This window comes from Portunus trituberculatus, chromosome 40 (assembly GCF_017591435.1).
Source record: "Portunus trituberculatus isolate SZX2019 chromosome 40, ASM1759143v1, whole genome shotgun sequence".
In the NCBI taxonomy this organism is placed as follows: domain Eukaryota; kingdom Metazoa; phylum Arthropoda; class Malacostraca; order Decapoda; family Portunidae; genus Portunus; species Portunus trituberculatus.
The window spans coordinates 27672812-27694915 of NC_059294.1; the positions used below are offsets into that span (position 1 = coordinate 27672812).

A 22104-nucleotide genomic window follows, 5' to 3' on the forward strand; every position below is an offset into this window, starting at 1 on the left:
ATGTTCAGTGTTTTGTGTTATTTCTCCATTTTATGTTCTTAACTGTGTGTGTGTGTGTACACACATGCATAGGAGTTTATACTTATATATAGTTTTTTTTTCACGGTTCAGTAGCCAGCGGGGGCACTACAAGAAAAGGGCACTGTTGCCAGGCGTCTCTCTCTCTCTCTCTCTCTCTCTCTCTCTCTCTCTCTCTCTCTCTCTCTCTCTCTCTCTCTCTCTCTCTCTCTCTCTCTCTCTCTCTCTCTCTCTCTCTCTCTCTCGGATGAACATTCTCCCAAAAATAACAAGCTCACGTACAAATACCGGACATTTCCTATTGAGAGGCGCGCCCCTGGCGGCTTGTCTCGGGGAAGGGCGCGGAGACTTGTGTGGCGGAGACAAATTAGGCTACTTTAATGTCCTCGCGGGCCGGAGATGCTTGGTAACATGCCTACGAGGACTAGTACTAGTAGCTGGATCGGGTGGGCTACTCGGCACGGCTACTCTCGCTGGGTACTGCAGTGGCTGGATGGATGCTGGGATGGTGTGGTGGTGGTGGTGGTGGATGTAGTGTTTTTGTTCATGTGCCGCGAGCATGTACACGCAGAGTCCACATGCACTCCTTATCTTTTCGTCCTTTCCTCTGCTCCCTTCCTTACTCCATGTTAGGGGTCATGATCAGGCGGGGTTGTCAATTTATCGCCAGGGCGGGGAAGAAGGCAGGAGCAGGGCTGACGGAGAACCTGTTGTGTGTGTGTGTGTGTGTGTGTGTGTGTGTGTGTGTGTGTGTGTGCGAGCGCCCTAAGAAATGCTGCCACACCCTCTCCTCTCATTGTCCGCTTATCTGCAAAGCTAACTCCATTTTTCTTTTCTTTCCAGGTAACTGTTGACAGTGACGCCTCGGAGGACACGCGCGGCACCGCACGGTATGGTGTGACAGACTATATTTCACTGTTCGTAAATTGCGGCGGCAGTGTTGTGGTGAGGCGCATTCCATCCCTCCCCACCTGCTGCATTATCTTCCTTGTCCTTGTGAGGAGGCGAGTGGCCCTGGGACCCGACCACGTGACCGGCTGCTCTCCCCCAGACAGCAAACAAATCGGCTTTTCATGAGTTGTAAAAATATGTCGTGTGTTATATAAAGGGTTTGTGGCGGTGGCCTGTGATTAGGGCTTGCACTGCTCCTTCTTTGTCCTGTATAGGCGAGTCTTGGTGGGAAGCGACCAGGAAGGAGGAATTTTCACGTGCTGTGACTGGATTGTTTACATGTATAGTGGGATGCGAGGAATGCCCCAGCTTGCTGCTCTCCAAAAAATGATAGTGTGAGAGTTGCGTGTGTTCTTGGTGTTGGCGTTGCCTCTACTTGCTCCCTATTAGTTTCATTATCATGGTGAGAGTGTCGTAATAAGAGACGCGGGAGCCGAGTTGAAATGTATGGTGGTAGGTGTGGCTGCGTGGCCGTGCTGGGATGAAGAGGAGGATTGTCAGAGGAACCATTTCACTCCCTCACGCACGACTGCTCCTAGATCCTTCCCTCAGCCTCACCCACCACGCACCCCGCCCTTATCCTGCCCACTATAGTCTGTCTACTCTAAGATGTCTCCTAGATTCAAAACATAGTGTAGCTTACTGATGATATAATTAATTTTAGGTGAATAATACTTGTTTTCTGTTGATCCACACACTTATCACGAGGACAGACTACGGTTTTCCTCAAGGTCTAATAACCAACCATTCCTTGGGACACTTTTCAAACTGAGACCCAGGAGCCACTTTAAGGTAGACAGACTAAAGTGTTATCTCCCCTATACCACTATCCCTTCCTCACCTCACCAGTCACTCTCTCTTCACTCCCCTACTCCCCACTGCCGCTCGTTCCGCACAACTCAGCCCACACCAAATCTTACTCTATGGCGCGGCCCCCGAGGCCTACAAACAACGTGTCTTGACGTTTGTTTGCGGAAGAAAGAAGGTTTGAGCCAGATTGAAAGTCATCTTGACAAGCAGAGGAGAGCGCTGACTGGGAAATGCAGAAGTCTGAGCTCTTTCCTTCTCACCACCATCTCTCTCTCTCTCTCTCTCTCTCTCTCTCTCTCTCTCTCTCTCTCTCTCTCTCTCTCTCTCTCTCTCTCTCTCTCTCCATTTCATCATGTGTAATTTGTCTGAGCCGGTTTGTTCATCAGAGCTGCATCGCTTCAGCTGACTATAAATCCATGTCCCTGTTTTACATATCGTTATCTCCCTCCACTTCTCGTTCTCAATCTTGCACTCCATCTCGGTCTCTTATCTCCCGACCTCCCTCTCATTTTTGTCTTTTTTTTCTGTCTTCCACCACCTCTGGACTTTTCTTTGCTCTCTCATCTTATCTCCGCCTTTTTCTGAGCCACTCTCCGCGTTATATGCTCTTGTCCTTGTCTTATCTCTATGGACTCTTTCTACTAACTCCGTCAGCCAATGTCGCTTTTGCTGTTTTCATTACGAGTCCGTTTTCTTCTATCTTGTGTTGCGTTCGCTCTCGCATCAACATCCTTCACTCCTGCATGCTGTACGCTACTCTCCAACATCTTACCTCGTAGCCCGTCTTTCCTACGGCTGTCCTCTGCGCCTTCCCATTACCTGCACCGCACCCTTTCGCCCATTCCAGTCCATCAAGTATCCCATCAACAACTGCCTCTCTCTCACCACGTATCCAATCACCCTACTAATGAATACTGCATTAACCTCCAAAAGTCATCACTCCACGTTCCACTTCCACCTTCCAGCCGCTCATTATCTATACAAGTTGTGGTTTTCCTTATCAAATGGTGAAAAAAAGTCATGGAAAGGTTTGTCTTGTAGTGATTTAAGAACTACTACAATGGAGTTTGAAATATGAAACATTTAGGGAAGTTTTTTGAATAGTGGGAAGAATGAGATTTTTTTATGGGATAGGTGGGGAGCAGGGATTGGGTTGAGGAAGGAGTGGCGGGCGAGGAAGTAACCAGTACGTGTACCAGCACGATGCGTTGTGATGGTGCAATGCGTCACAATGCTACGTGTGCACTAGTAGCAAGGGAAAGGCCATACAGATCAGATAAAGTGTCAGGATTCTTCGTGGGTGTCGCGTTTAAATCTCTCTATCTAGTGGAAGTGTAAGGCAAGTCGCGTCAGAGGAGGAAGAAAGGGGCGAGCGAGTGCCGTCACGCCTGGCCCCGCCCCTCCCTGCTCCCTGCTCCATCGCCACCTGCTCCCTCGCCACCTGCACACCCGTCCCAGTTGCCGCCTCATGCCAGAACCAGTGACCTGACGGACGCTGTGTATTATCAGCCATCTTGCCATCCATTGTTTACTTCTGGTTTGCTTCCTTCCGTGGTTGTATCCCGAGAACTCATTCAAGAAGTATTGCCCCGATTGACACACACACACACACACACACACTCTCTCTCTCTCTCTCTCTCTCTCTCTCTCTCTCTCTCTCTCTCTCTCTCTCTCTCTCTCTCTCTCTCTCTCTCTCTCTCTCTCTCTCTCTCTCTCTCTCTCTCTCTCTCTCTCTCTCTCTCTCTCTCTCTCTCTCTCTCTCTCTCTCTCTCTCTCTCTCTCTCTCTCTCTCTCTCTCTCTGCAAGCCAACCGCCGTCTTTCAACTCAGCCACTCCTATCTCCGCTTGGTCACTCGCGGCCTAATGTGGCTTGTCTGCAGGCGAACGAAAAGTAAAGATCCTCGAAAGTCTATGGTTGGTGGGCTGGTCACGTGCTATTGTCCATTTTTTCTTAGTTTGTTTCGTTCTTTTATTTCTATTTTATTTTATGAGATTTTATTTATTTATTTTTTTCGAAAGGAGTGACCATGGTACTTGTTGCGTCGTCTAAGTGTTTCCTTGGCCTTATAACTCTCTCTCTCTCTCTCTCTCTCTCTCTCTCTCTCTCTCTCTCTCTCTCTCTCTCTCTCTCTCTCTCTCTCTCTCTCTCTCTCTCTCTCTCTCTCTCTCCAGATCCCGTTCTGGCTTGTTAGCACACACAGCAAGCATTCAATCAGTCTCTAGTTAAACAGTGTGAGGGAGAAAAAAAAAAAAAACCATCGTCAGAGTAACAGGGATTAAGAACTGGATGGAGTGGGTGGAGGTGGAAGGTTACATGTGTCGGGGTTGTAGTGCGGGCAGGACGCTGTCAGTGAACTGAACGGAGGACACAGTGTCGCAGGGTGAGTGTGTGACTGTAGCGTAGCATCCTCCATTGTTTGCCTCTTTCTTTACTCGTATTCTAGTTCATGAGATCTGTAGGGGGTGTGGGCACGGTGTGAAGCCGAGGTGTTGGCTGGCTGGTGGAATGCAGTCCGTTTCCCTCACCCTCCTCCTCTTCAGTCGCACCACCACCACCACCACCACCTCCTCCTCCTCCTCCTCCTCCTCCTCCTCCTCCTCCTCCTCCTCCTCCTCCTCCTCCTCCTCCTCCTCCTCCTCCACCACCCTGCATACCTTGACGCGTATCTGGAACTGAGCGGCCTTTGTACGGTGCCACAGGAGGAATATATATATATATATATATATATATATATATATATATATATATATATATATATATATATATATATATATTTTCATTTTCTCAGAGAGAGAGAGACAGACAGACAGACAGACAGACAGACAGACAGAGAATGAATGAATTTATGAAGTGATACGATGAAAGATGCAGAGGGAAGATATGCAACACACGTGACCAAATAAATGGAAAGATCTTTTTATCTCAACATGAAGGAAAAGTCTTGAATCGCGAGTGGTTTCATTCATATTTATCTTAATGGTGTCGTGTATTTAGGAAAGGGGAAGAGGAGAATAACGAGGAGGAGGAGGAGGAGGAGGAGGCGGAGGCGGGGGAAGAGGAGGGTAATGGAGGAGTACGCTTCTAAGCAGTCAGTTGTGACCCTAATATGGCCTCATTTTTTGTGTGACTCGCCGGGGCCGCGGAACTGCCAGCAAGCCTCGCCCTTCCCTGCCTTGCTGTACGTGGCTGACTGTTGTGCGTGACCTGAAACTAGACACTCGTGCATAACCATTCCGTAATGGTGATGAGGAGAAGGAAGAGGAGGATAAGAGGGTAAAGGAGGACGAGGAGGAGGAGGAGAAAAAAATGCTAGCACTGTTGAGAAGAACGAAATTAGTACACTAGCATGAAAACAATCAACGGCTTATGGGAGAGGAATTATAAGTGATATGAAGGGTATACAACCAAATGTCACCAGTGAGAACGCCGCACTTTGTACATAAAGAAAATTAAACAAAACACTCACTGCATAAAGAAAGTTCAACACAATACTTAATACATAAAAGACAATTAGACACAGTATTCACTCAGTACATAAAAAGAATTAGACACAGTACTCAATACATAAAAAAGAATTCAAGAGAGTTGGATGGCTCGACATGAGAGGTAACGTATACAAGTACACATACTGTCCATACATACACACGTCACATGGGGATTAGTACACAAAAGTATGACATGTTATGCAAATGTTAGTACTGGAGTATAGTTGCCAAATATACACAGCCAGGAGCGAACAAGAAAGGGATGCCAGCTCGGCCATTTAGCGAGCATGATACGTGAAGTGGGGAGGGCAGGAGGGTACAGTACAGATTAGATAACGAGTCATACATTATGTAAGAATGTACCGAATTAAATCATGAAGTAAAAGCTGATAGCGACAATAGTCTTAACGTTCACTCCGGTCAGTAGCCGAATAATATGACACATTGACTTCCAGTGCGTTTAGTGGCTTTCCTTAATGAGATTGAATGAAAGCAAGTGACAGTGGAGTGAATCGAGAAGGTAACTTGACCACGACTGTAATGTAAGTATAACAACTGGCGCGCTATCAGGACTGGAAATGAAATGCCTAGAACCAGAAGCAAGGTTAATGATAAGAAAAGACAATGATACACTGACAGCCGGTATATCATTTAATCGCCTTGTTTTCTCTTATCATTAGGATCTTTTCTCCTATATTTTCATTAACGAGCTTATCTCCCCGGCTTTGAAAGTAAAATGATGCTTGATTTTTTATATATATAGCCTTGATCTCACTCACTCGACAGCTGTTGGGAGAGCAGGGGTCGCACACGTGTTGGCAGTGTACTACGTGCGCCGACAGGTGTGTTGCGACGCAGATGTGTGGCTGCAGGTGTGGTGGGAGGCCCTGTTTGCTGCTTACATTGTAACGTCTCTCTCTGTTTGTTTATCTGTCCTTCCATATATTACTCTCTCTCTCTCTCTCTCTCTCTCTCTCTCTCTCTCTCTCTCTCTCTCTCTCTCTCTCTCTCTCTCTCTCTCTCTCTCTCTCTCTCTCTCTCTCTCTCTCTCTCTCTCTCTCTCTCTCTCTCTCTCTCTCTCTCTCTCTCTCTCTCTCTCTCTCTCTCTCTCTCTCTCTCTCTCTCTCTCTCTCTCTCTCTCTCTCTCTCTCTCTCTCTCTCTCTCTCTCTCTCTCTCTCTCTCTCTCTCTCTCTCTCTCTCTCTCTCTCTCTCTCTCTCTCTCTCTCTCTCTCTCTCTCTCTCTCTCTCTCTCTCTCTCTCTCTCTCTCTCTCTCTCTCTCTCTCTCTCTCTCTCTCTCTCTCTCTCTCTCTCTCTCTCTCTCTCTCTCAAAGTCAAGGATATATGTATTAGGATACTGATTACCAGTCACCTGCCGCGATCCGCTGTCTGAGTGAGGACAAGAAAACTGCCTGTCACTGGTGTAGGCTCAGCACTGTAGCTTAGAACCTCTTCCTATTATAGTTCCTGATGTTGTGTGTGTGTGTGTGTGTGTGTGTGTGTGTGTGTGTGTGCTTAAGTATGGTCGGTTCAGGCAGTCAGTCCAAAAGAACATGTACACACCTCGTAATCTGTAACGGAAGACCAGCTTGCTCATAGGCACACGTCGTATATAAGAGCGTTATATTATAGTACGTTTGTAAACACTTAGCGGCGAGTTAGAGGAAGCGAGACACGGTTCAGAGCTGGAGGGACAGTCTAAATTGTACAAGAGAAGACGCCGCTCATTGTTATGTTAATCTCAGCAACTCTAACGTCACTGCGCATTCATTAATCTGAACATTTATCTAATACTCATGCACAGTCTCTCTCTCTCTCTCTCTCTCTCTCTCTCTCTCTCTCTCTCTCTCTCTCTCTCTCTCTCTCTCTCTCTCTCTCTCTCTCTCTCTCTCTCTCTCTCTCTCTCTCTCTCTCTCTCTCATCTGTCAACGTAGTGAAGCTGAATGAGAGAGTGAACCACGAAACCAGCGTGATATTCTAGGCTAAGCTGTTGTCATCCAAAAATGTTCGCTCTTAGATGCAGATATAGGCAGAATTGGTATATTGTTTTCAAAGAGAGAGAGAGAGAGAGAGAGAGAGAGAGAGAGACGTCCCTGCCCTTTCTCATTCCTCTCCATCCCGATTTTCGCCTCGTGCTGGAGAGCTGTGTAGTTGAGGCTTTTGACCCCAGCACCACCAAAGGCAGACAAGGTCACAGGTGGCCTGGAGATAATTGGCAGGTGTGGAAGCAGGTGTCCAGAGTCAAAAGCGTATGTGCACCACCGTTTCTGTTCCCCGCGCCGTATGCTGCTTCTGTGGCCCCGTGTTGCAAAATTGGGCGTATGTTCATCACTGGAGGTTTCCTGCCTTGCGCTCTCTCTCTCTCTCTCTCTCTCTCTCTCTCTCTCTCTCTCTCTCTCTCTCTCTCTCTTAGGCCCTGCATATGAATAACGGCTTGTATACTTCCTAACTACACATGGGAATTGGTCTTTTCATGTGTAGTTACGTTATGATGGTGTGATATGATGTGTGTGTGTGTGTGTGTGTGTGTGTGTGTGTGTGTGTGTGTGTGTGTGTGTGTGTGTGTGTGAGAGGCGTTGCAGTTCTGTTGTAATATGTATCGAAAAACTACATGATTTTTGTACCCAGAATCTGTTTGATATGATAAAGAATGCCATTTGATCTCGTAACTCAGCTGTGTTGTTCCTAGAGCGACACTTGCGCCCTGTACACACCACCCCAGGATCTCGAGAAAGTACTAACAGTATGCCCACAATAAGCGTTACTCGCATACCTGACCAGGATTGAGAAAGCATTGGCTCGGCGTAGCGCTACTACATTAACAGCTGGCAGCCATGACGCCTCGGACCTTGGCAGAGTATAAAACTGTTTGTTCTCATTTGTATTGTATCTCGTGCCGCGCTCAAGGCACTGTCGAGGGTGCGGCGTTCATAGGGTCGAGAGTTGGACCCAGCTGATCTCGACACCTGCTGTGAATGTGACCGCTTCATCAGATACACCACCCACTGCCCCCTCCCCTCCACCTTTGTCCTGGAACAGCCAAGCCAAGCACTGCACAGCCCTGGTAGCACGGGAGACTCGAGAGATAAATTGGGTTATTAGTGCAAGTTTGTACAAATGGTTCATGCGGTCACAGTGTTATCAATGGGAGTCAGGCACACTTGTATCTCTGCGTTAAATGTGTTTTGGTTCAATAGAAGAGTTCAAATTATTATGCATTTGACGTGTAAATGTTCGATGCGCCCGATATTATTCAAGAATGGTGTCTTTTGATCGACCCATGAAATAGAGAGGAATCATATCTTAATTTCTTCCTTGTTCTTCATCATGTTAAAAGAACACTATCAAGAATATGTTAAGTTGATGAAATAGATTAATGAAATGAATAAAGGCAACGCTCTTGAACTTTTCATCTTGTAAATATTCTCTGTATGAAAAACACAAACAGCTACGTAGCATGATATCGAGGACCACTCATTGCGTCATTGTAGATAATAAAATAAGTGACCTTCCGTGTGTACTAGCGGAGAGTGTGCCACGTGCAACAAATGCTGTGCTGATGTTTATACAGTATCTTCACCATCGCCCTTGAAACCTTCCATCCAGTGCATCCCTAATACGTATCCGTTCTGTTTTCAGGGCGAGATGACATGTCGCCGCCCTCTTCAGTGAGCAACTACAGCGCCGACTCCTTCGGCGACCTGAAGAAGAAGAAAGGCCCCATCCCCCGCCAGCAGGAGGAGCTGTGTCTAGTGTGCGGGGACAGGGCGTCAGGCTATCACTACAACGCACTCACCTGCGAGGGATGTAAAGGTAAGGCGAAAGTAGTATAGTAGTAGTAGTAGTAGTAGTAGTAGTAGTAGTAACAGTAGTAATTGTTGTTGTTGTTGTTGTTGTTGTTGTTGTTATTGTAGTAGTAGTAGTAGTAGTAGTAGTAGTAGTAGTAGTAGTAGCAGTAGTAGTAGCAGTTGTTGTTGTTGTAGTAGTAGTAGTAGTAGTAGTAGTAGTAGTAGTGTAGAAGCAGTAATAAAAGGTTACTCGTAGAGGCGTAGGCAGTGGAGGTGAGAGCAGCCTCCCCCACACGAGGTTTGAGGTGATGTGGTAATGACATAATGTTGAGGCGTAAGGGATGGTATTGAATTATTACCGTCTGGCCAGGCATTACGCAACACTTGGCTTGGGATGAGTGATGGCATAAGCACTTACTACCCATCATCCAATAAACTTCCCTGCTCTACTCCACTACTCACTGATGTGCTGACCTCAAAATATGTATAGTATGTAACTTGGAACACTTTTATACCTAAGTTAATTATGTTTCTTGTTTTTACTATTATTATTATTATTATTATTATTATCATCATCATCATCACTATTATTATTATTATTATTATTATTATTGTTATTATTATTATTATTATTATTATTATTACGTAGCGTTGTAGGTTAACAAAATTGACTTTCCAAGATTCTTGTTCGAAAATATTTCCCGTCAAGTTTCCGAAAAAAAGATGTAAAGGAAAAGAAGAACGAGATAGGCGTCAGTTCTCTCGGCAAAGGTGGATTCACACGCGTCAATATGCGACTGAAACTGCAAGTCGCTAGAAGTCTCGACAGAGACTGGGGGAAGTGAGTGTAAAACAAACAACTACTCAACACGATGTCTTCCTCTGGTGACGATGACGATTGCGATCAAATTAAATCCTGACAAGTGTTCTATCCTCACCAACAACACCCTGTATAGAGGGAAGCAGTCATCGCAGAGTGGCAGCTATCTCATCGAACTCCGATTTGCGCAAGCTTTTTTTGCTGTATAATTCGCTTTTAGGGTTCCAAATGTGCTCTTTTTCCCTCACCAACTCCAACATCTTTATTTCTGAACAACCTTTTTTCAAACCTTTCTCCGTGACTTCACTACGTCGCCAAAACAAGGCCAACATGTTGTCTTGTTTTGTAACTGATTTCTCCAAACGTTAGGCATTGATATTCAGTCATTATCTCTACTGACTTGCAATTTCAGTCGCATATTGACACGTATGAACGCGCCTTAACACACACACACACACACACACACACACACACACACACACACACACACACACACACACACACACGAACCCAACATTAGCGGGACATAGCAAGAAATTCAGCCAGAGAATAGGAGATATGGAGAAGCAGAGGTAGCAATGGATGAACAGATTTCATTAGGGAGGCGGTGGTGTAGTAGTAATGTGGTGAGCGTGGGATCGGGCAGACGTCCACGCGTAGGTTGGAATCCCTACCCTACCCAGGTTCTTGGTGGTTACATCGAAGATGAGCTTGGGTAGTGATATGGTCCCTAATGTGGGTACCACTATAAATAAGATTCCCTGCGCCATTAATTGGTGGAAGCTTGACACTCTTCCCACTTATACTCTTCAATTATGTCCACAGGCGCTATAGGCCATAACATTAGAAAAAAAAAAAAAAAAAAAAAAAGACAACTGTATCCCCTGAATCGGTACGTGCAGACAGCACACACTACTGAATTATAGGGGAATGTGACCATTTGATTTTATAAAGCAGAACATTATGAATTTGACAGAACATCATAAATTTCTTCAAAAAATGGTAAATGCACACTACTTCAGAAATAGAAAAATAACTTCAATATTAGTTGTAATTGGGCGCACAGCGACTACCGCCAGCTGAGCGAGCGCGCAGTGTCTCCGCCCACTAGCTGCCCAAGGAGCGAGCGTACTCAGTGAGTCAGTATAGATGGTTAGTGTCAGCCAAGGAATGTATGAGAGTATAGAATCCTTGGTGTCAGCTGTCAGCCGGGTGAGTGGATCGTCCAATGCAGGGCTTCAGAAGGTAGATCTTGACTGCTTTGTTCTTGCTTTCATGGGAAGTAAATGAGCCGATAGAAGGGATCTCGGCACTTGCTGCGATATGTGGTCGATTCCTTCACTCCAGTCTTGTTGACGTGAATACGAACTGGAGTATACAGATCGTTACAATGTTTTTAAGTGTAGCGATCAGCGGTGCCGTCCAACCTTGTCCCTCGTGCTGAATTGCCCGGTCACCAGAGTGACATGTATGCTAGTGAACAGTGAGGCTGTCATATCCTTACACGATTTCACGGTTTTCATAAATCTGTACTACTTCCCATTGGGAGTCCTCGTCTTACAACTTGCCCTTGATTTTAAATAACAAAATTGCCGTAGTGAGTTGTTATGCTTCTTAGATGAAGGATTTTTTCCCCCTCCAACCCACCTTTAGCCATTTCTCTGCTGCCGTAAATACTATATTCCATCAAGATAATTATCTACGAGTAACAGTGATGGGGATTATTGTTGGTTGAAGTTAATGAGTGGATCAAGCAAGGGTTCGGGACCGAACAGTTTCGAAGTCCCACTAATGCACACCTTTATGGTGTGAATTAGTGAGTCAGTGAAGGTGGGATTTGTTAAACCATAATGTACAGTGTGACAGTACCTTTGATCTTTTTAGGAATCCGTAGCCCCCTCTACAAAACTATTGGCCCTCAATAGCACATGATACGACTATATGTTACGGTAATATATTCTCTCTCTCTCTCTCTCTCTCTCTCTCTCTCTCTCTCTCTCTCTCTCTCAGGCGGAAGGCTTTCATTGGCTTGTAGTTATGCTTTGAAAAATCAACACAGCGTCGGAACAGTCTCGCGAGCACTTTTTTCAGTCTTCCTCCGTCTTATGGCTGTTTACATTAGTAGGCCATTGTGAGTCCTGTGCGCGTTGTGGTGTCAATATACGTATGTCGTGTGTCAAGGACGTCTAGTGAGAGCCTACCATGCCGCTAGTTACTTAAAATGGTTGTATCACGGACGTTCGACTACAGGACGCACAATGACAGCCCACCATGCCTGGAGTTACATATAGTTTTGCATTTGTTTCTGTATATATCTAGATAAATGCGTAGCGTGGGGGTAGGAAGCACGAGCTGCTGCAGGGGAACATATTCCTTGACGTTTCGGCCATACAACCATCTTCAAAAAGAAATTTTGTTTTTGAAGATGGTTATCTAGCGTAGCTCCCACGGCTACGATATATTGTTGGGTTCTGCATTTTTTCTTTTTTTAAACGTAGCAGTTGCAGCCACAAATGTAGCAAATCGTTGGCAAATATTAAAAAAAAAAAATATATATATATATATATATATATATATATATATATATATATATATATATATATATATATATATATAAATAATGGCATGTTTGTCCTTAGACTTTTTAATTGCCCAAAATGGCCCAGTTTAGCGTTCTTCTCCCAAAAACTCCATTTCCCCTAAATGCCCCCAAGCTTTTCTTTTTGTTATTCATTTTATGAATTTAGTACTTACACTTGTTTGTAACTTGAAATGAAAGTCATTGGCAATAATATTCTCTCTTACTCCCAGGTTTCTTCCGGAGATCCATCACAAAGAATGCTGTGTACCAGTGTAAATATGGTGGCAACTGTGAAATGGATATGTACATGCGACGCAAGTGTCAAGAATGTCGCCTCAAAAAGTGTCTTGGTGTGGGCATGCGACCAGAATGTAAGTATCATTTCATTATGCTTTGTCTTATAGCAGCTCAGAAATTATTCAGATATACATACTGTATTCAACTTTTAATTTGAGATGACAAAACTTTAATCCAGCTATGTCTGGAATGTCTGGATAACTAGTAGTCTGAAAAAAATATCTTGTTTTAGCTTAGTTTACTTTTTTCAAGCATTGAGAAACTGAAGCATTTCTTTTTTGTGACCATTAGACCCATAAGTTTGTTTGTCTTTGCATATATTAGGTGTCGTGCCGGAGTCTCAGTGCGTGGTGAAGAGAGAGCAGAAAAAGCTACGAGACAAGGATAAGAAGGACTACCCAAGCCAAGGCTCCCCACTGGCTGAGGAAAAGGCCATTCCAACAAGTCCAGTGAGTAATGATGTAAGCATGATGTTCACTTTTTATTCATGGGCATCATTTCTATCATATACCATTTATTACATCTATCTGGTCATGGTCTGTCACTCACAAATGTCATGTTTCTTGAGATTTCAGCATGTCATCAACCAACACATCTCACTACTTGTTATCATGTTTCCCTTCATCTATCATCTTGGGATTTCATCTAGTGGTATTCATAACCTTTGCCTTGTTATGCTTATACCTATGCTTAAAAGCTGTATCTAGTGAAAATAAGAAATATAAATTGAGGAAATACTGAGGACAACAAATGCAAATAACAAAGCTTACAATATATCTGTAAAGTGTGGCAAGATGGCTAAGGTGGCAGATACATATATAAGGGAACTGTTTGTTGATTATTTTTCTCACTCACTGAGTTTGGCTTTATGCATTTTCATTGATTGCTTTGTATTTGTGATGTACGGTACAAAAATCACTAAGAGGCCAGAACATATTTTGGGGAAGTGAATGTTTAGTGGTACTGATAGAAATAGCTCATCAAGTGTGGAATTGGGGATATTTGAGATCAAGTGTGTGGGTGATTAGGGTAGTGTACATGCATTCCTCTCACTGGATAGAACACATTTCGTAATGCTAACTTTCCAGTTACTGCTATACATGCTTGCTGAGGCAATACTGTGTTTTGGGACATGCATGCCAGCTTGTGCTTTGTGGGGAGTGGTATTTTGTAGCTTTTTTTTTATCTGAGGTTACTTTGTACAAGCAGTTGTTGTCTCTTTGTGGAGGAAGTCACATGTGCTGAAGGTATGTCAATGGACCACAAGTCGACTGATAGTGGTATGAAATGTGTGATATTTTCTCGACCTTCAAGTGCAAGATTCTGACGTGTGTTGAATAAGTGGCTTAGACCATGAACTCCTATATCACAGTGATCCAAATGAATAACAGGCTTTATGAGGAAAAATAGTAATTATCGTAGACATTTTAGTAGTATCTCGCTCTCTATGTTGACATCAAGGTAAGAAAAGATTGGTTGATCAGTATGAAATGTGATCAGAAGTCATTGTTACACGACTCATCATGGGAATCATTGCAGGCCCATGTATCATCTGATGTTGTATGTTAAAGTCTTAGGAAGGTGAATCTATCTAATCACTATATATGTATGACTTAGGCTGATGAAGGTAGCCATGCAACATGAATACCAATATTGGAGACATTTGGAAAGGAAAACTACATAAATCATGATCTCTAGTTAGTTAGATCAAGGGAAATAGTGATTGGTTTCATCAATATTGTTGAAAATCAGTATTTACAAAATTACTTTATTTCAGTGTAAATCCAAAGGTCCATCACCTGCATGTGATGTGCAGTTCAAAAATCTTGTTGACACTCCTAGCATCGTTCAGACTCCTGTAAGTAATATTTGGCCCGGCTCCAAAATTTGTTAAATCTTATTGGCTTCTAAATTACTGGAAACAAAAGATTTTATGATAGGTGATTCTTAACATTTCTTCAGGTTACCATAGAACAAAAGAAAAGAAAGAAAATTACTAATGGTGCATCTATTAGCACACCTAAGTGCAAACTCAAATGATTGTTGATGAACTTTTATTGCTCTCTAATAATGATATTAATGGATTGGAGAATTTGGTTAATGAAAATTAGTGTTATTCCTTTAAGGAACTGAAAAGGATAAGAATTAACATATTATCCATTAATTTTGGATGTTTCACATTCTAAGATTCAGATACATGTATATCTAAACATGTAAATGTGCAGTTGAATTTGCATTCTCCCATATATGTACAATTTAAAATCATATTTTTGTGTTACTGGTTTGCAGTAATGATGCATATATTTATGCCCTATATAAAGAAGTTAAATGCATGTTGTTTGCTAATTTTGAACTGAATGATAAGAGATTTCACAAACTGTTCAGATATCTCTTTCAAAGATATACAAATACATAATTGTAAATAACAGAGAACATACTGAGTGAATACCCTTATGATTTGTACATTCAAGTACATACAAGTATGCACCAATTTGTGCATAAACAAGGGGAAGTAAATGTTGCTGGCTACCTTGAGGAAATGTGTTGTTTAGTACTAGAATTGTGTGGTGTTGTGCACTTGGTCAAAGCTTCTGTCTTAAGGCTTGAGAGGTAGAAGGTATGGCTTAGTAGATATAGGAGGTGTGGTTTAGTAGATAGAAGTTAGGGGTTAAGAGAGAAAAGATCAGTCAAGAGAATAGAGGTTCAAGTTAGGAAAATGGAGATAGGAGTTCAGGCTCAGGATAAGATATTTAAATAAACTTGTGGTGTGGAAGGTCTGTGATGAGAATATCAAATAATGAAGTTTTGAGTGGAAAGGAGGAAACAGTGTTGGGCAAAATAAGAGGAGAGGCTGGAATTCATAGTTTGTCCACCCTAAAAAAAAAAAAAAAAACTAGTTGCAGTGCATTCTATAATGATATTCATTCATAATTCTAATTTGGTGCCTCTTCATGTTAAATGAACAGAATTACCGGAGACATTCCATAGATTGCACTTGTTGATAAGCTTCATATGTTTGTGCCTTTCCATGTAAGTGATCAACAAGGCAGTCACATTTTTAACATGGAGAGAGAAACCAGTACATTTTATAAATGATAAATGCAATGTTAAGATATATATGACCAGAATGGAAGACATTTAACTTAAAAATGGGGGGGGAAAGATGACCAGGCAAGTTTATGAAATTCTTTTGAAATACTATTTGATTACATAGATGAAAGAATGCACTTGTGTTCATGTCATAAAAAAATGAAAAACCAAATATGTCTGTCATCCTAAGGCAGGAGAGGCCTATCTGATGGCATTAAATTGTAACACATATGGCTCTTGTTTCCCCCAGATGTCTGCTGGGGCCAGATCAAATATCAAACCACTCACTCGAGAGCAGGAGGAGTTGATCAACACGCTAGTCTACTACCAAGAACAGTTTGAGCAGCCAACGGAAGCAGACATAAAAAAGATAAGAGTAAGTCTTCTGCCTTTATTCTTTAACTATATATATATATATATATATATATATATATATATATATATATATATATATATATATATATATACACTACTGTATATCTGCTTTTTTACTGTAAAAGTAAGTAATCATGAGGAATAAAATCTAAATCTAAAAATAATTTCATAAATATAGTAAATAATAAAAATATAAGGTTCTATAGTTACCTTCTGTAGTTACCATCAGACAAGATGACTAGTCAGGATTGTCCTTCCATAAGGTGAACAGCAGTAGAGGTGAAATTCTGACAATATAGGCACAATGTGACATAGAAATTCAATGTTAGTGAGAGCATTACTGTATGTGTAGAATACTTATAAGTAGATACATCCTAATGTAAAAGGCATCCCAACTTTAGCAAATGTTCTTTATGAAATGATAGCAAAAAGTTTTCCTGGAAGGAGGGGCTGATCCTGATCTTTATGGCAGCCACCTGGAGGAAGGAAATGATTGGGTAACATGTAGTGTAAGGTACTGTTAGGTTATACTAGTAATGGAGATGACTGAGGCTCATGTATAGAGAGCATTGTGAACTAGAGAGGGACATTGCTATGTGAAAAAAAAAAAACATTACAGGATAACATGATTATGCTAACATTAGAATTGTATGTACTGGAAAGATACCTCTTCTTTGCATAGCAACAATAATCAGAGTAATGAAAGTGTATTGCACATTAGTATGACTTATTAAGAAATTAATTTTGAAATATATAAATCTATAACTGAAATGTTTTGAATAAAAGGAAAAAATGGAAGAATAAAAATATAAGGGAATTATATATTTATGTAGATGCTACAAGAGTGGAAGGAAAGCCGCATAGAAAAAAAAAGGATAGTGTTGCTTAGAGAAAAAATGGAACATGCTCAGGTGAACTACTTGCATATATGAGGTTTTCAGAATCTACATCCATAAGGTCACTGTGTCTGGTATCTTTCTTGAGTGAGGAAAAGATCTTGGATGAAACCATCACAATATTTGATAACTTGGTGTATGCATGTGTGATGCCTTTATGTAAGCATAATTATGATATGTGCTAATTTTAGGCAATAAGTATCAGAAATGGATTTGTCTGGTGTAAACTGACAGTTGTAAGTACAATCTGGATCAGTTGCTATTAACATATTATAATGTATTAATTTAAAACAGATCAAGACAACTGGTTGAGGAGCTTGGGAGGCTGTTTGAATGAATGATCTTCAATCACACTTAAGGAAAATTATTAATTATAGTAAGGTTGTAGGTGTTTCCATTGGAAGATTGTTAAATTTTAAACAGTTGGGAGTATTTAAGATCACATGTTGTTGTCATAAGGGAATTAAAGTAGCAGTACAACTTTGAATGAATGAAGCAAGAAAGGTATGAAGAGAGTAGTGTATTCAGATGTAGATCTCAAGTTAATCTTAGTTTTTTTTTTTTTTTTTTTTTTTTTTTAGTGTTATGAATAGTACTGATTGTAGCTGAAGCATGAACTGTGGGAACAGAACAGATGTTTGAATGTGTGATAAGATGAAATGTATGAACATCCTTACAGTAAATATTTGGGAGGCAGTTTGAAGGAGAAATGGATGTTAGTGTGGTCTATAGATAGTACCAATAATTGTTTTTTTTTTTTTTTTTTTTTTTTTTTTTTTTTCATTAATTAGAACTTCTGAAGGAATATACTTATTAATTTGTGCCCAGACATCATCTCATTGCCATTATGATCAGGAAAAAAGTGTTGTAAATGTGTGTAATGGGCCTTTGTTAAATCTATCTATATACCAAAATGACATCCCTACAAAAGGCATAGCAATAAATTAATCATTAAATTAATCAATCAAATACTATCATATTTTAAGCAATATTTATAGAACTAAATTTGTTTGAAATTTCATGAAGTAAATTAAGGAGCAAAAACTGATATTTTTTTCCAGATGGATTTCATTACGTACTATGAAGATGTGCATGCGTGCAGCGCCACTATAACATAGATATCCAACATTAACCACCTCCCCTGAGACACAAACCACCAGTTACACACACCAAGATACACACCAGAAGAGCTACTGAAGAATTAGATCTTATACAGTTCTAACATGCACACAGCAAATACTATTCTGTGTTTTGTCTTTCCTATTACTTGTCTCTGTTGGTGATTGGGACTCTTGCATGCCTGTGCTTTCTCCCACCCCATCCCTGCATGAAAATTTTGATCCTTGATCTTTAACCTGCTAAATAAACTGAAGCATTTAAGATGTGACAGTGTTAATGGACTGTCAGAACAAGATCTCAATATAGAACTAGTCTTTGGCTCCTATTAACAGTTGTGATAACACATTCTAGATATATTTTCATATTTGCATGTTGAAATGCAGATAGCCATTTAAAAACTATCCAATTGGCAAAAGATTCTGTCTTACAGCAACTTGAAGGACAATGCTGTGATCATTATAAAGTATAATGATGTTAAATTGAAAACTAACTGAAGGCTAGGCTCACAAGTTAAATTGAAAATTTTAACCAAAAGCTATGCTCACAGGCCATGCAAGATCAAGTTTTTAATAGTTTTACACGAAGTCATATTGGTATGACTAAAAGAAATATTTCATCAAAGAGAAGCTAGTCATATTAAAGAAAAAAAATAATTGGCACAGACCTCCAGTGTTTAGTATTAATAGCACCCCACAATGAAAAAACTTGCAACATAAATTCATGATTTGTTACACTCATTCATGTACCTCAGTATTCCATAGTCAATTACAACATTAAACTCTTGGTCTTCAGTAACAATATTGGAGTTCACATTTCAATGGAATGACTATTAATGTCATATAATTTTGTCTTCTTGCAGTGAACATACAAAGACGTCTACATAAAAATAACCTTTTAATGCATTACGCCACAGTTAGTGAGCACTCAGTATTTGCAAAATTGTAATGTGAAAGTTGCTTGCATGCTTGGCTTCTACATAAACAAAATGCCTGCTGCTTGAACAGTTTAGAAATTCCTGGAATCTCAAAATATAACATATTTCATCATTAAATATGATGGTAAAAGACTGGCATGAGCTCAGAAATAACAGTGAACCTCTTGTGAATTCATGACTTTATCATTTATGTTTTAAGAAATCAGAAGCCACCTTGAAACTGATGTCTGGTTACATAATGGCACACTTTCTTGATCCAGGTTTTAAAATCATGTGACCATTGATATTCACAACCAGAAATTACCAAAATTGCTAGAGAATTAAAGACCAAGACAAAAAAAACAATGTATAAGCCATTATGTATATTTTATACAGAAATGCTTGTTCTTATAAGTTGGTGTGATCAGACAAGATGAGGCCCAGTTCATTATCATGTGTGTTTTGGTCAGTCTGTTTAGATGAGGGTTAGTTCAGTGCTTGGTAAAGAGAAAGAAAAAGAGAGAGGGAGAGAGAGAGTTTAGTTTCATTTCATGTGAATGTGAGAAAAACTGATGTGATGGAGTAAGGCAGTTTGATATTTGACTTATCTTTATACACATTCAGGGAACAACATTGTTTTTTACCTTCTATCCATGTATTAAAAGAAACTCATTTATAAATGTATGGGCTCATAGACTAGAATCTGATGACTACAGACACTGAACAAAGAATTTTGTGCCTTATTATGTTGAAAATGTCACCTTAGGTGAAAGAATCATGTTTCTTGGTTTTAGTTGACTGTATGGAAATTAAAACACACTTCAACCATGTTTCAGTTTATTGGCTTGGTTTCTATGACTGACTTGACTTGTAAATACACACTGGACGTAGATACAGTATATCTGAACACTCTAACCACGAGTGTTCCCTTACTTCTTGTGAATCATTTTCGGTCATTTCCTCACCAAGTGGCTTCTGTTTCCTTTCTTCAGTTTAACTTCGATGGTGAAGATACAAGTGACATGAGATTCAGGCACATAACCGAGATGACGATCCTCACAGTTCAGCTCATAGTGGAATTCTCCAAGCAACTACCAGGTTTCGGCACACTTCAGCGAGAAGACCAGATTACCCTGCTCAAGGTACACAGTCCAGCATATGAAAATGGTGGATTGATGAGCAATTCTCTTTCAGGAAAATTCATAACATACTTTTTATCAGGGAGATTTCTTGGTTTCTGATCCAAGAACAATCAAAATTATGTGTTCTAAGGGATCCGACCAAGAAGTCTTCATTTCAGATCAACGTTGGAATCGCTCTCGACCGCAGGATTACAAAGGAGAAAGTGTTTCATGCCATGGTGATGGCCGCCAGAATACTTGATTACCTAACTTTGCTTCACTCTAATGATACTATTACCACTTTTTAAGTAATGTAAATTTCAAATAGGTAATCGTTACAGGCCCCATCACTACTGGCGAATAACTTTCCCTTAACTGTGTCTCCTGAGATTACAGGAGTCATGGAGATGACTGCTTTGTAAGTCAGTGGTTCCTTTGACTCCTTCTAGGATTACGAAATAAGTGATGACGACTCGGATGCCAAGTTTAAACACATCACAGACATGACCATCCTCACAGTGCAGCTGATCGTAGAATTCTCCAAGCGCCTGCCCGGCTTTGACACACTACTCAGAGAGGATCAGATTACACTGCTAAAGGTATTTACAGAGTAGAGATAGTATCAACTAGAAGGTAAGTTATTGGTAAGGATGTAGATCCTAGAGAAAAGTAGGTATGCCTCCTTCTGACTCTTGTAAACAGTAAGCTTCTGTATTTCCACATCTTCAGGTTCTGACACTCTTAATATAACTTGTATAGTTTTTCACACAACCAGATAGGATTCTGTGTATTTTCACACACACACAAAAGCAAGTTTCTGCAGTTCCAAACATATTTTCATTTTACAAATGTGTGTATGAGATTGATATAAGAGTATCTGTCTGATGGTCTAACACCACCACTTCTGGTCTACACAAGATTACTGGAAGTAACATGGTGCTATACCTTGTGTATCACGTACCATGATTGTAAGTGTATGGCTGTACCAATCCACTACCTATTACTCATTGAGTATAATAGGTAGCATAAAATTGTTGTGAAGTGCATCATTGCAAAACAAAAAAATACCACTGAATGACTCTCTCTCTCTCTCTCTCTCTCTCTCTCTCTCTCTCTCTCTCTCTCTCTCTCTCTCTCTCTCTCTCTCTCTCAGGGATAAGTAGAGGCAATTAAATATCCTGGTAGTTTTGAATGTTTAATGGGTGCATTTTAGTATTGTTGTTAATATCTCATTGGAGTCCCAAACAACCATGAACAACTGTTGTATGAAGCTTGATTGGAAGTTAAGTCTTGCCTCCACTATCCTACAAGCTTCTGCTGAACTCTTTACTTTGACTAAGGCACCAACCAGTACAGCAAATTATTCAGCATGCAATGTGAGTGTAGCTCAAAATATGATGATCTCAGGTGGTCTGGCAGAATTACTACTGTTGAACCAAGGCAGATGGTGTACAACTTGTACCATAACGAGTGATTTGATTGGATGAGCCAGAAGTCACGTTCAGATAGAAAAAATGACCTTGCAGAGATTCTCAACCTTTCCTCCATCATTAATGCCCTTAGCTTGATGTATGTCTCTAATTACCCCTTTACTTCAATGCACTCTCCCTTCCTCCCCCTCCTTCCTCTTCATCGTGTGAGTGTGTTCCTGTCCCAGTCTCTGCCCGCCATCCCCACCCCCACACGCACCCACACTTAGCTTCTCCCTCTATTTTTCAATTAAAATTAATTTAATTATTAGGTACAGCAACTATTCATCCCCAGTCATTGATTTTTTCTTTACAACCAAGAGTCAAATTTACCCATTGTTGGTTGAGAATCCTGCATTTGTGTTAGGGCG

The 22104-nt window shown here is 41.0% G+C and overlaps 1 protein-coding gene across 15 annotated transcripts in view; it reads left to right on the forward strand.

Moving 5' to 3' along the window:
* LOC123516136 (ecdysone receptor-like) overlaps window positions 1-22104 on the forward strand; it is a 454056-nt gene that overhangs the window by 425139 nt on the left and 6813 nt on the right. For 3 of the 15 annotated variants that reach the window (XM_045275250.1, XM_045275263.1, XM_045275264.1), the window contains 6 exons: window positions 8904-9077; window positions 12684-12824; window positions 13075-13211; window positions 14528-14608; window positions 16091-16216; window positions 20714-20863. In XM_045275250.1, coding sequence (XP_045131185.1) covers window positions 8904-9077; window positions 12684-12824; window positions 13075-13211; window positions 14528-14608; window positions 16091-16216; window positions 20714-20863 — 809 coding nt within the window. Of the gene's footprint in view, window positions 1-8903; window positions 9078-12683; window positions 12825-13074; window positions 13212-14527; window positions 14609-16090; window positions 16217-20135; window positions 20286-20713; window positions 20864-22104 lie in introns of all 15 variants that reach the window. The other 12 variants (XM_045275249.1, XM_045275256.1, XM_045275251.1 and 9 more) reach the window with 7 other exon arrangements.